This window comes from Ascidia mentula, chromosome 4 (genome assembly GCF_947561715.1).
Source record: "Ascidia mentula chromosome 4, kaAscMent1.1, whole genome shotgun sequence".
Classification (NCBI taxonomy): domain Eukaryota; kingdom Metazoa; phylum Chordata; class Ascidiacea; order Phlebobranchia; family Ascidiidae; genus Ascidia; species Ascidia mentula.
The window spans coordinates 18,073,675-18,088,694 of NC_138569.1; the positions used below are offsets into that span (position 1 = coordinate 18,073,675).

General features: G+C 39.1%; 2 protein-coding genes across 4 annotated transcripts; both read right to left on the minus strand.

The window, feature by feature from the left end:
- Window positions 1-689: 689 nt before the first annotated feature.
- LOC145899316 (TATA box-binding protein-associated factor RNA polymerase I subunit B-like) lies at window positions 690-5,248 on the minus strand. Of its 3 annotated transcripts, none has more exons than XM_082988061.1 (12): window positions 5,117-5,248; window positions 4,758-4,981; window positions 4,343-4,614; window positions 4,192-4,280; window positions 3,694-3,811; window positions 3,334-3,500; window positions 3,184-3,272; window positions 2,900-3,060; window positions 2,614-2,763; window positions 1,914-2,123; window positions 1,442-1,672; window positions 690-941 (listed from the first exon to the last, which is right to left on the minus strand). In XM_082988061.1, the coding sequence occupies exons 2-12, from the start codon at window positions 4,974-4,976 to the stop codon at window positions 722-724; spliced, it is 1,926 nt and encodes a 641-aa protein (XP_082844187.1). In that variant the 5' UTR covers window positions 4,977-4,981; window positions 5,117-5,248; the 3' UTR covers window positions 690-721. The 3 variants fall into 3 exon arrangements, with proteins under 3 accessions (XP_082844187.1, XP_082844184.1, XP_082844186.1); XM_082988058.1 differs by having other exon boundaries at window positions 1,914-2,139; window positions 2,618-2,763; window positions 3,334-3,503; XM_082988060.1 differs by having other exon boundaries at window positions 1,914-2,139; window positions 2,618-2,763; window positions 3,334-3,503; window positions 4,758-5,008.
- A 4,062-nt stretch (window positions 5,249-9,310) lies between these two features.
- On the minus strand, window positions 9,311-15,009 carry LOC145897400 (organic cation/carnitine transporter 2-like). The gene is made up of 12 exons (XM_082985670.1): window positions 14,745-15,009; window positions 14,605-14,672; window positions 14,157-14,230; window positions 13,047-13,150; window positions 12,459-12,613; window positions 11,873-12,041; window positions 11,570-11,684; window positions 11,150-11,265; window positions 10,745-10,959; window positions 10,318-10,500; window positions 10,109-10,247; window positions 9,311-9,517 (listed from the first exon to the last, which is right to left on the minus strand). Exons 1-12 carry the CDS (start codon window positions 14,927-14,929, stop codon window positions 9,400-9,402), a joined length of 1,641 nt encoding a protein of 546 aa, XP_082841796.1. The 5' UTR covers window positions 14,930-15,009; the 3' UTR covers window positions 9,311-9,399.
- Window positions 15,010-15,020: the final 11 nt, after the last annotated feature.

Consider the following 15,020-nt stretch of genomic DNA (forward strand, 5'->3'; position numbering starts at 1 on the left):
TGCGCGCCGTGCGATGAGCTGGTGGATGTGCTTGCTGGGAAAAAATTAATATCGACTTCACATACCTAAAGACTTTGACATGTTGTCGTGCTGTGGTTACACCAAAAATAGCTTGTGCGATGTGACACCACCAGAAATAACTCCATCGTTGCAATGCTAATCCACCACTTCTGGTAATCAAGACAAATTAGGCCAATATGTTGTCACTTCCGTTCAGCTAATTGCTGGTGTACATACTCAGTGCGTTACAGCGCCGCTGTGATACACAACTGTACACTTCAACACAAAAAATAGTATTCTGCAAATTAAACAAAGTTTAACACACCGCTTGTGGTTTTACCTACAGTTACGTACGAACATAATTAAAAACAGCTTTATCTGTGATATACGTTAATTCACCTTAGCGATAAATTTTTTATACACTCATAGTCAACGCACTTGATCATATGCAAGTTAAAAGTGAATAAATTGTAAGTAAGAGTTTTGTTAAATGTTTTGTGGCCCAATTGTAGTCGAAATATTTGACGCTTCTCTTGCGACTACTACGTTACTTTGTTCAAGGCGAGTGTGAAACCTTAGTGTTTCTTTGGAAACTTTGTTCTGCGTGTTTTCAGCAAACGACATCTCATTCCTTTGTGCCCTGACAAATTTTTGCCTCACATCCTTACTTCATGAAACACTATGTTCACTAATTTTTTATTTGTTTTGCAAACGCACTTCGTCATGTGATCAGTTTAATTCTGAGGTATGGGCAGACAACCGCCTTCTCCAAGTCATGTATTGCTTCTTGTATAGCCACCCACGAGGCACAAGTAAATTCGACGCACAGTCGAAGCATGAGTTCGTACGATGCATGGAAAGTTACCTCTTTTACTCGAGTCGTGTCATCTGAGTATCTGTATTTACTCGCTGGGTCGACTCTCTCAAAGCAGTTTTCAGGCCTACAAAAAAATTGTTGGAAACATAGTAAATTCCTTTATTAACCAACGTTTTTTATTGTGCCAGAAGAACAGACTATTAAATTACGATATGCCTGGCAACAGAAACATTATATATATGGTAAATACCGTCACACATTTTATCAAAATTCAGGTTCAGGCAGTGTACATATTTGCAAAAGTTACGTCCTGAGTCAATGTTGCGTTTTAAGATTAGGCTTTTACTTTGTTAAACAGTGTTGCTTATTTAAAGTTTTTACAAAAAAAATATGATTCGTAAAAAACGGTGTGATTTAAGCAGTTGTTTAAACAGTTATTAGAGATAGAAAACACTCCAAAAAGCGTTTTTGCGAATCAACTGAATTATATCACTTTAACCACTGCGACTGTCAAAAATTGCACCGACTGTAATAGGATACATTACCAATGCAGACAGAAAAACATATTTTTTTCTTTCGTAGGGTGGCGCTAGAGCGTACGACAGTTAGTCCACACATTATTACCTCGTGTAACAAGTGTTGTACCACACATATGGAGTGTCCTCGTCGCTTGTAAACTTATCCACGGCTCCACATAAGCAACAAAGCGACATGTCGTCACCGGGAGGGGCTTTTTCCATTACGTAGGGATATGACCTTACTGTACGTCGCCTTTCCATCGCCTCAGAACTTCCCTGTTCATCACATATCTTCTCGAAAACCCAGCACTTCGTTTTCATCTGTTCCCGAAGCTCTCTGTGATAAGGAAATTAGCAAGGGTAATGCTAAATCCTAGACACTAACAGTTATATAGCGGATCAACAAATCACTTTGCTTACACCAGCGTTCTCCAACCAGTGGCCAGCCAAGTATGGTCACCAGGCCTCATACCCACACAGTTTTCATATTGCCACAAACATATGCCAAAGAATTTTTCAACACTAAACAGTTCATAGTATAACCTTATTTCTGTTAACTACCTTAAGAAGTTGCCCACCTTGAACTCCAGGATTTCCCCGGCCTATCCTTTCCACTTAGACCAGGGACAAATACCACGTTGTTCCAATGCTCCTGGTGCGAGTGAATGTCTTCTATCTCCATGCTATCTCGGGTTAGGAAGCAATGAGCTGGATCTCTACGAGCATCACCTCTTCTTCGCCGTTGATATTCACTCCAGTGTCTCCACACAAAGGGATTGCAGGTGTGGCTTGACTCACAGGTCCCTGTCGGATGTTTTTTCAATGTGTAATATACATGTACAAAATAAATATTCTACCATAGTGGACATAGTGGTTCCCAGCCTTTTTCTTGCAACCCACCAATGACAACAATTTGGGAGGACAACTGTAAGATTTGGTTATAGATGGCTACAGTGAGGAACTTTGTTCAATGTTGTTCAACAATTAGACCAGCGGTTCCCAACTGAACTGCCATTTGTAACTTTCAATGGTGTTATGATCTTTTTTCTGTGTATTCATTTAAAATATGGTCGAAATGTTTGTCAAAATGAAATAAAGACCACAATTTTAATGACACTCGCCCAAATACATTTGCTGATGCCTGTAAACTGTAATAAAGTTTTGCAAGATTCTAATTAGCCTGGGAAACATTTGTTTGTCACCACATGTTCAACTTATAAGACATATTTTACCCCATTTTTGTAGCCGCAATTAAATAAACCTACAACAAAACTTAACATACCAGAGTGGTGTTTACAGTGGGTGTCTGAATCTTCCATGTCCCACTCTCTCTCATCATCCAAACCATACAGAAGTTTCATGGCAATTATAACCAACCCGAAGGCAACCAAGTCAGGCACATAATGTTGCAAACCGTAAATATTGTTTCTGTAGACAGAGACAGTAATTAATATTTTTTAATATGTAAATTTTCTTAAAAAATAAAATAAAAGTATATTTCTTATCATCAAGTACATGCTAAGAAAGTTTCAAAAAAAATTATTTTGTTTTGGAAATCGCAAACCTTGTATAGTTGAACTTGGGTATCAAGAGTTTAACAAATGGCACAAAGGCATGAGGTAGATTTAGTTGTACAACATATCTTGTTAGAAGCTGTATTATGTTTACATCGGGCATAGTTGGCATAGACAAGCTTTTTATCAGCTTTTCACAGGTATATGTTGTCTAAAAACCAAAAGGAAGGAAAATATTTAAAAAATTGAAACTGGCTTTGTTTTCCAATTGCATTCAAAAAAGGTTAGAAATTTTGTTCAAAAAATTAATTATGTTTCATGTTAGATCTCTTACAGTTGTATAGGTTGGTAGATATTTCAAGTGAAAACTATTCATATCCATGTCCCCAAGTTTCATGTGTGGCAAAAGTAGTTTCACAGAGTCTGTAAATAACATGTGTATAGCTGCACAATGTTTGCTGCATGTGCAAACTCAAGGTGCTACCTAGGAACGGAAGGTGTCCTTGCTTGATCCAGGTTATCAAATCTCCCAGTGTAACTAGTTCTTTGCACCACTGCAAACCGATAAAAAGAATCGCAATGAGCTTTTTGTGGTTGAGAAAACCCGTATGCAACCTTCCTTTTCGTGCCAAGTTGTTGCTGTAATTGTTTCTGCTTTAGAAAGATGAATTGCCATGTTAAACAAACTGTAATGGAAAAGCACACAAGCACCACTACACAACATACAAGAAAGCGCTGAAAACAATTGATAACAAGTTATTGGATTATGACCATGAGCACTTTCTAAAGTAATTTCATGGGTGCAGGGAAACAACATTTTCAAACCAAAACACTTGAAGCATACTTGCGCCTGTCAGGTCTTTTGTACCGCTTCCATTTAGCAGGGGGAAGATCAGATTCTGATTCAGATGTTTCAAAGTTGCTTTCAAGTGAAAACCATTCTTCCTCACAGGTGGTGACATCTAAAAATATAGTTTAGAAACATGGGAAAATTATTGACAAGCACCTAAAATAATGCACAGAAAGAACATGTAATACATCTATCATGTCGCAAAAGCATGCAGTTGTTAAATTACAAAAACAAAAGCCAAATTTTATTGCAGAAATATTGTGGTAAAATAACGGAAACTAGGATAAAATTCTAAATAAAAACAAGTTGTGTGAATCTTGAAACTAAATGTGCCCTCTATATAAATCCCCACATCCAAACTAAAATTAAAGGCCCAAGAAGCCCAGTGTTTTGAGTATAAACATAATTCTAACTTTCCAGGTAAATGTGGATTTGCAGTGGATCCAGCTTTACCATCCTGACCTCAGAATGTGATCTTTATTTATCATTTACCTGGATTGGACATAGTTTCAGACCTTTCTTCACTTGCATTACCCGTAAAACTTGACTCTGAAGCACAGTCTTCTGGGTTTCTAGGATTGCTGACAATGACAAAATGGTATTATATTGATATTTGATAAAACTACTAATTTTAGTTGCAAACCTTTTTCGCCGTCGTGATGAAAGACGCAATTTTACTATAGCAGTTTTAATTGTGGGAAGCAACTCATCATCTTCATGTAATTCACCAAAAATACCACTCAAGTATTCGTCACGAAAAGATTTTAGATACTGGGTTCCTTGTGGAATGGATGGGTCAATACATGCAAGGCCATTTGTGTGGACATATTTTAACCATATTTGCTGCACGACCTCGCTCAACTTAGGTGTGCATCCAAGCTTGATTAACGTGTCTACTTGTACTTTCAAAACAACCTAAAAATGTACCGTATTTTATGTATTTGTACGTTTTTGTTAAATTCAGCTTTGATTTTTGTCAAACAGGTTATTTAGGGTAACTAAGTATTATACAGGTTATTTGAAGTAATTTAATTTTTTATACTTTAAACTTGGTGTACCTGAAAACCTTCCACAGTGTACCAGGGCTTTCCCTGGTCCACTTTGTGTTTTGATTTCCTTTTCCTTTCATGGACCACCCTGTGAGAGCTAGCATCACTCTGAGCATACTCCACCTCTTCCTCAATAATTTCCTGAGACTGGGTGTTGCACACACGGCAAAAATACAATCCGTTTAGAACGTCAAACCTATCCCCTTCACACACTTCACAAACCGGCATTGTACCTGAAAGCAGGGTTGCCAAATAAAAATCTAAAAAAAACAGTAAATGGCTAAAAAAATATGCCAAAGTTTATATTTTTTTTGTTTTGATTAAAAAAGATCTTATAATGGGGTCTAGTGTATTCAAAAGACATATACCTTTCTGGCGATGACGGGCTATAGCCCACAGAAAACAGCACTGGAAAAAACAAAATTTAAAAAACAGCCAAACGCAAAAATTATCGGCCAACTGTTTTTGGATTTTTTCAAGCTAATCTGGCAACCCCGTCTGAAAATTACACAAATCAAACGTCATGAATAAAGTATATGATGCACTTTAGTTATAATAGGCAATGCGTGTAGCATAGATAGACATACAGATTCAGATACACATATTTATACATATGCAGCAATGCTGGTAAGGTCATTTTCAGCGCCAATTTATAAACAGCATTCGTTTTTTACACACAGTAGCTTATAAATTTAGTATGTTTTGAGTATGAGTGTGACAACTCTATGTCATATTGTCTTAAACCACTTCTGACTTAAATGCGTTTATTTTTTTCCAACTGCGTACGGGAATTCCCCCAAAATGAAATTTTATCTGAACTAATCACAAGACAATGGGGTCGCGTCCACTAGTTTCTAAAAGGGATTTAAACGTCTGTGCTTATCACGCATGTTTAAAACTCACTGATTCTGATTGAAATGAGATAGAGATCAGTTGTAAAACTGCGTTCAGGATATGAAGAGAATAACAGTATGAACATCAAAATTGCGCCGATGGCCAGTAGACGTTTTTAAAGCCCATACATTTCTCCTATTTCGCGTTTTTTTGCAAAACGTCTGACTTTGAATTAAACGATTTGTTTTTGTTGTTATGTTACCCACGTGTTTTGGTCGACTTGTACTACAAGACAGAGACCAAGATATAGGCTAGCTTGATGTGAGACCACTACAAAAAGCAAGAGCACATCCCGAACAAGGAAATTGCCAGCATTTGCGAATAGAGTTATAAAAGAAGAGAAGGAGTACTTGACTGTCAAAGTGTTAATTTGTTTTTTTGACAGCAAAACCGTATCCGTGTCCGTTTTCGTGTTTTTGCTTCGGTCCGTGTATGAACCACGTGATTTGTGACTCGCACGAATAAAGCGCCGTTACTCAACGATATTTTATGACGTTGCTCCACGATAATCTCGCTTTCGCACGATTTCGTTCGCAACGGTTTAAACGTAACTTTGATCAGCTGTATCTCAGAAACCAGTCGCCGTATCAAGCTACTTTTTTTGCCGAAAATGTTTCAAAATTATGACCCTCTCTTAGCTTAATTAATAATATGTTTTATTTTTCTGTGTCACATACACTTTAAGGGAGTGACAATGTGCCCGCAATTGCAATACAAAGTCGCACGTAGGACGACGCGCAGCTGGAAGCTGCTTTGATAAGCTTTTTCCCGTAATCCACCATTCGGGGAGTTTTTTTACGACCACACTGCCTGATATAGCGTAAATTATTTCACCTGCTCTGGGCAGTGTGCGTTGCAGTCTGGCGTTTGGTCATTCTAATTCTGATTGTATTTCTATTGGTTTCAACGTAATCTGCTTATTTGAAAACGATTGAAGTTGACATTGTTTGTCTTTTGTGTAATTTGGCTATTAATTGGAAGATTGAATTAGTTCAAAACCAGAAGCTCTATGTCGGCACACTGCTTGCAACAGCAGCCAACTTGCTAGGGAAGTTTGTTTAAGATCGAGCGTGTAACATAGGTCACAGAAACCAGTGCTTGTATTGCGTAATGTTTTGTGTGCAGCTTTGCACAAATATTGCATAATCCCATAATGTGACCCAAATGATTTTTTCATCAAATGTTCTCGAGTAAAGTGATTCATTTAACATCCTGTTTACCACTTAAAATGTTCTCCAATGCTTATTTAACACCACACCTATGTTCTTGTATTATATTACAAGCGCCTCATTAAATCACGTGACATTATTGACCAATCAGCTCTCAGTATGGATAGTTTTAAAAAGCCCAGTATCTACCTGTAAACTCGATTCTACTCGATTCTACTCGATTCTACTCGATTCTACTCGATTCTACTCGATTCTACTCGATTCTACTCGATTCTACTCGATTCTACTCGATTATATTCTATTCGCTTCGATAGTATCAGCATTGTATTGCAGAGGTTGTAATGTATCGACAACCTAGAGTTATTTACAATGATGCTCGCTTGAAAAGACTCCTTTCTTGAGAATCTATCGCTATCGACAACCTACAGTTTTGGGAGGATCCTATCACCCAACCCGACCCCCAAGGATCTATAAGAACAAGAAAATCCAGAACAAGAACCAGAGGACATCCACAGCCCGTAAGGTACAATGTACAAACAAGTTTAGCGACGTTCGCCCATACAAATTTCAAACGCGCTGAAAACCATGTTGTAATTCGCATTTTAACGTTTCACCGACTTCCTGTATATAACAGAACCATTATTTTCACGCTTGTGTTCATAATTCGCCTCCTGAAAACTACATAACTTTTTTCGCATTGATGACGGTCCGTCCAACATTTCAACGGACCCAGGAGGGCAACTTAGTTTGGTATTGTGCATGTTTTCATTCGTATTACACGTAGCCGTATCACCGACACGTTTTTCCTGCGATAATGACGTCTTCCAGAGGCCAAGTGTGGTTTTAAACCTTAACTCACTGTCTGCATAATGCCCCCCACGGAGGCACACAAATAAGGGACCAGTGTGCTTTGCTGCATGCAAGGTCAGCCGCATCTCAAACACTAAACGAGTGACATACTCTCAACTAACCGCAACTGTCCCTTTGGAAAAAAACTCCTTGCATTAAACTTAGGGCTGTTTCAGTTTGATGAAGCAGGTAACTTCTGACTGGCCAATTTCTCGCATGGTCTCACAAGTAAAAAACGCTACAGCGTGTTCCACTACAAATAACGGATTATATATTCTAGCTGTAGCAATTTCGTGTGTGCCAAGTCAAGTTTGAAGCACCTTGTTCATTTCGCTCTTTTGTATCATTTTTTAAGCTGTTAACAAATCTTGTTTTACTCTGTAGACATTCCAGGAAACAGCTCCTTTGCGGTATTACGCAACAGTGGTTCTTCTACAGATGTCGACCTTCTTCATTGGTTACGCAATTCTTCGTTTGTTAAGCTACCTCTTCCCCAACTGGAGGCACCTAATGTATGCCCTTGCCTGCATATAGTGTTTAACTGGCGCGCCAGTTATTTTATACCTATAATGTTTATTTTGCATTCCTTGTTGTGCTTATACACAACGCATACAGTGTGTTTATCAAAGTGAATCAATCTTGTTATTGCATTTGTTCACGCCAATAATTGACTGTTTCATGTTTAATTGATTTTCTGCACGAAAATTCTTGTCCATCCGAGCCGAGTATTCATCCGAGTTTTAATATTTTGGTAAGGTTAAAATATAATATTATTGTGAAGCAGCCTAAACTAAATATGAATTCTGTGAACTGCAAATCGACCTACCAAGGTCTAATCAATGCCGCTTGGTTTGACTATGGACGATGGGTATGTAGCTTACAAAATTTATATTATAGTTGTCCAAGCCCTGTGCTCCAGCCGCTGCCGCTGCCGGGAACAATGAATAACGCAGCCACAGTAATATGAGTTTGTAAAAAATATTCGAGTTGTTTTCCCGCAAGTGAAATTGTGTGCGAGTCACTTGCTAATGTGGTCATGACTTTGATGTTAGTGCGTCCGGAAAATCTTTTGGACGCAAAAACATAAGGAGAGGTATTTGGAGCGTGCTCTGTGTGTTTGCAACAGCGTTGTATTATGTTTCCAAGACCAAATATTCTGTTTGATGCAGAAGTCAATTACGAATGAGATATTTGTTTGACAAACGGGAGCACGCGAATGAAGCCAGAAGTTAGGATTTCAATGAAACCGTCCTCTTTGCTTGCATTTTTATTTTAAACCACAAGCCTTTGGTCAAAACCAGTTTGCAATAGTGTTTGCATAATAAGCGGTTTAACTGATTGTTTCCCATGCAACAACGCTTGTTTATTTTTGCTTTCTTATTTACTCCTGCAAAACCATGCATTGCGTAGTTGTGCTATCATGCTGATAGCATTGCTGTGTCACAGAGACCATCTGTTCACTTCTCTGTTGTTGGTTTCCGTTGCGCACAGCCGCAGAAGCACGCACTCAGTTTCCCACTGTTTTCGCAAAGCTTTTGTGTTCATCCGTCGCATTTCCTGCGCCTTCAATTCCACATTTACATCATACTATTAGTTGTGTTTTAAGCAGTGTTTATACTAAATACTTGCACAATACGTTACTCTGGCTGGAAATGGTTAGAATGTACGCGATGTGGGGTAACTAATACATCACAAATTCAAATATTTTTTTAACAAGTTTAAACAGCAAGGTAAGTGCTTCATGGTTCAGTAACAATTGACGCATCGCGGGGTAACAACGGGTTGGGTTTGAGATTTGCTTCCACCTGTTCTTCCTGTGTTTTCTTGGGAAAAGAGCATCGCGGTTTCCATTGTAATCTGGGGGTAACATGCAAATAAACTTTAAAATCTCAGTATTGGCCTGTACCTACTGTATATTGTGTCGGGTAACGACTTGGGATTATTGAGCTGAAAGCATAACAAAGGTTGATATCAGTACGAAGATGAACTTAACACTCGCAGTGCCAGATTAGCCACTGGGCAAACAAGACACATGCCCTGGGGCCAGTTAAAAACACAGGCCGCCTAAATAACTTTATGACGTTGATTCAGGATTGAAGAGGTATATCGGTCAATAACATCTTCTTCTTCACATCGGAAGGTAATTACTTAACAAGCTCAGACTCCGAAACTTGGAATAGCGAATTTACCGATGTGTTCCCAGTGTTTAAACGCTTATTCTAAAGAAAAATTATATGTGTATCACTTTTTTTGCGATTTGGCTTAGCGTCAAAAGGGCCTTAAATCAGCATATAACACTAGCATATCAACTCGCCATTACTGCGTCACAATTAATATTGGATTGAACCCGTCCCCAACAGGGGAAATTTCTGGATCCACCCCTGCCACAAAATAGACAGGAAAAAGTCAAGTGGAGTATTACTCCACCGACTCGTTACAATCCGTTACCTGTGCTGTCGTTTTGCGTCGGTTAAAGTGTGTGGAAGGGGTTGGCCTCTGGTTACTGGAAGGAATAAAACAGCCAATGCAGATGTAAGCATAAGCACTGACATCACAATATATGGTAGCGCGCTGCTGAACGTCTCTCCTATAAAAAACATTTACTTATTTTTATATAAAACCGGGGGTTGCTCTGAAATATGTGCTAACAAACATACCTGCAAATAAAACAAACGGCATTACTATGACAGAAATCCTTGATACGGCGGATGCTATTCCGTAAGCTTGGTTCCGCAATGCAGTGGGATAAACCGTGCCGGTGTAAGTGTACAACGCCGCAAAACCTGCACCGATCTGCACCTTGCCAAGCAATGCGCATACAGTGGTCGCCCAAGGCGGATCTGTAACAGTTCAATGAACAGGTATGATGGCAGGCGACATTTGCTCTTGCTTTTGCACAAATTTAAGCACATTATATTTGAGCAAATACCAAGGCGACATTTTCTCTTACCCTCGGGTTATTTCAGCGTCTCCCTACTTATTCCTTCATAGCCTTTAACCTCGGTATTTGCTCAAATATAATGTGTTTAAATTTTTGCTTGTGGGGCAAAATGAACGAATGCATAGACCGGAAAAAACACTCACATGATGCCAAAAAAGGCATGATGAGCAAAATGAACCCGCCGAGTGCCGACTGCAGCGCAAACCCGCGGATGTATCCAATCTTACGCGCCAGCAAGTAGAGCAGCAAGATGCCGGGGAGATCGACCAGCGTTGAAAGGAATGAGTTCAGGTAACGATCACCTTCTAACTGACTGGTGTTGAAGTTGAATCCGAAATGACTGAATGAACACGAAGTCCTGGGGAGGAGAATCTGATTAAACAATAATTTGTAGATTATAAACAACGTTTTAATTAGAATTTATAAAATTACTTTTATTAAAATTCTCAAAGAAGTGATGTAGGTCAAACCACGAGACAAACTATATAATTTAAGTATGTAGCCTAGATGTGGGCAAAACGAGTAAAAACCCTGCATAAATGCCTTACCAAGCCAAGATAAGAATTGAAGTGCGACGAAATAGAAATGCGACTGTGACGAAGTCCAAGTAAGTGTTGGTCTTTCCCACAACTATATTCTCATCGGTTTTATTGTCAGTAGCAATCTGAAACATATTGGTTGCAAGAGTTTAATTTTTTACAAAACGGCCTTGATAAAAAAAAACCGGTTAGTTTTACGACACCGAAAGCACCGATAAATTGTCTACAACTGCTTTTAGCCACATTGGTCCGTCTGAAAACGTTCAGCACAGCGCAATTTCAATAATAATACGTATTCGTCGAAAAAATAAACACGTTTTGATGAGAAACGTGAGCCCCAAGTCATGTAAATATGCACGGAAGGACAAACCTGCTTATTACTCTGCATCTGCACTGCGACAAAGTAACAATGGGCTTAAATTTCAATACCTCGGTAACCAGTCCTTGGCCAATTTCAGCAGCGTCCGAAGGTTTCCCCTTTGACTCTTGTTCCACTCTCCTCCCATCTTTACGTCGCCTCCACATCTCGGATTCAGGCACGAATCTGTAATTTTTCCGCTTGTTATACTTAGATGTGTTTAGGTGCAGGTGTATAGAGCAGTCATCCTTAACATATCCAAATCTCTGGTACGTTTGGAATGTCAAAAATTACTATCCTATTTTTTTTTCGAAACGAGAATCGTATGGCAAACACTAAATTGGGACTAATTTCCAGTGTAATTTATAACTTACATAACAGGAACATAGCAGCACAACATAAATGCCGCAACTCCAAGCATCATGTGTCTCCAGTTAGGCAGAAGGTAGGCAATAGGACAAAGTACAGCGTAACCAACAGAGAACGCCGCTACTTGTACCAGCATCATTGTGCTGCGTATTCTCCGTGGTACAAGTTCCATCACTAAATTAAATTTATATGTGTTACGTGAGAGACACTTTGACCTTGGGCATGAAATATTCATTTTCACATCCAGGGTTGGAAAGAAGCCAACCAGCTAGTTTTACACAAACAGTATTACACTCATCTGCATTAAATACGACCAACTACGAATATATTAGTTCTACACATTGTGACATGTAAGTGTATGAGCCCTGTGGAACATTTATGCTACAATTGACACTTTATAAGTGTATTTGCTCGTGATGTACAACCCAGTTCATTAATATGTGCCAAAAAGATAAAAAAATATAATTACCGGGAAAGCTTGGCTCGATATGTGCCATGTATAGAATAATGTTACACTTTAGTCTACGATCCCACATACATCGCTTATGAAAACCCAGAGATCGTGTCCACATAGATTAGTTTAATTCTTACATAAAACAGCACTTGTAACAGTAAGGGTTGCAAAACATAGGCCACTGATGAAGAGAGCGACGCCCAGAAGAGGAACCGAAGGTGTTAGCGCGATGGTCAGTGTGCAAGCGAGCTCCCCTACCATAGCCACAAGGAGAGAAGGTTTGCGTCCAAAACTATAAAAATAAATTGTGGCAGGTTATGTTGAGTGGCTTGGTTGGGGACATACGTCATTACGACCAAAAAAGTTCCAGAAAAAAGGGGAAATACTGCGAAGAAGAAACAGTTAAAAATGGACATTGCATGCATGCTGGAATGAATACAGTCAAAAGCATTGTTTAATTAAAACAACAACGATTGATCTAACGCATCTTGGTAGTTTGCAATGACACGATTGTTTGATGCAAATGTTAGCGTTTTTTCTGCATCGCTACCAATCTCGTAAAACAAATGCAATCGTTTTTTGCTAGCCCTTCACAAATGAAAGAATGTGTGACACAAAATGTACTTTATTTTAAACAAATGAAAAATGTTAAATACAGATTGGGTTAATGAATTTTTTGTACAGATTGAAGTTTTGATGACACAATCATGACTAATCATATTTACCCGTCGGAAACACTTCCACATACAAGACCTCCGATCATAAACCCCGCCATGAGAAGAGATGTTAAAACAGGTTTGATCCATGCTCGGTTGCATACAATGTTGAACTGCAACAAAATAGACTCTGCAATACGCAGGAAAATGATACAACAATGAAACCTGCCCGCATGCAGCACGTGATACCAATTTCCTATGTCAACCACTTAAATGCCTGAACACTATTTCGCCCCTGCAGTATGTATGTAGCCTCTGTGGGACAAGCGGAAAGAATTTCCCACAGCAGACAAAGTACACCTAAAATTCTAAACTATTACCTTCTATAACTTTTTTAACACTTTTACGACACATTCCCTCGCACAAGCTACATGATAATACAAAAAGAAATCAACACTAAAATCAACTTAATGCTCATTTAAATCTTGTTTTGCTGGGGGTTTGTTGTTCTGTACTTTTTGCCAGTACCAAACTTTCACAGAAGTTGCTTGTGAAAGCTGTAGGCGTAATGGATTTGTTGTTTTTTCGTAACTTATAATGTAACATTCAATTGAGGTGTTATCGCGTGTCAAGTGGCTACGACAACGTGTAATTACATAGTTCATATGTAGCATCCTTTTAACAATGTTTGCAACACTACTCGCAGCCTGCGATATCAAGAGCATTGGGCACGTAACAGTACGATCATTTGAATATTCGACCGAATCCGAATATAGACAGCGAATCGTACATAGAATGTGTTCAACTCAAATGGCGTTGGAATTTTCGCTCGAAACTGGGATTGTACGAAACGAATTTCGCGCACGAATAACAACATATGTTGTAGATGTTGCTGCGGCGAAAATACAAACAGTGCGTGTGATGTTTTACTGACAATATGTTGATCGCCGTTAAATATTCGGAATCGGTACAGTTTCGATAATATCCGAATCTTTTCTTTGTTGGCACATCGCAATAGTTTCTATTATTGGAAAAAGTCACCAGAGCCTGTTGGTATTATTGTACGACGTGACACAGTCTAATGACAAACGGTTCTTCACCCCTCTTTAAACACCTCTTAAGTGCACGCTAAAAAGCCCATGTTTACTAATGTCGGTACAATGTGTGGAAACAAAGTACCTCTGTAACAGCAGTTGATGCACTTAGCGGTAACTCGAACCACCATCCATTCGAACAGGAACGAAGTCCATTGGCTGCCAAAATAGAGATTGTATATGTGCGTGGGTATGTTTGTATATATGTGCATGCGTGGGTATGTTTAAGACATGTATATGAATTACAAGCGATTATAGGAAGTAAATTAACCATCTAGTTCACGATGGAACTAAAGTTTTTGTTACTGTATTTCTACTGAAAAGGTAATTTACCAGCTGTTTTAGAAATATACAACTCACACATAACATATAGGCGTTTTACCACTGTGTTAAACGCAATATCCGGTAACGTTACTGACGTCACAATTGCAACGGATATCATGTGTGAGGCCTTAGTTATGGCAACAGCCAGTTGGAGTGGTTTTCACTCCGATATATTATCTTTGAAACAGTGATCTTGTACCGCACCCTACCATGGGAATTGTTCCACTGCATGCACATCCCGCCGTCGTCCAGCGATTGATAGTGGTTGCCGTCACCTCTGCGCACACAGATAGACAATATGCAATGTAAATCCTCCGTCTGTAGAGAGCCACTATCTTTATTTGCTTACCTTGAGACGTTAAGGCTTCCTGCTTCGTGATGTGAAGTGATAGAAGCGCTTTTGTTGAGCTGCTTGCAGTAATGACTTGGGGTGAATAGCATGAAAACCGGCGTCATGAAATAGGTTGCCGATGCCAGTCGACACATGATTAATATAACGGCCATGTGATGCCTGTATTGCCTAACTGCGGCCATATTTCCTAAGTGCAGCAATGCTTTTGCTGCAGCTGCTGCCTGCTAGCTAAGTCGTCGAACCGTACTTACTACACAAAATCACCAAGCATAA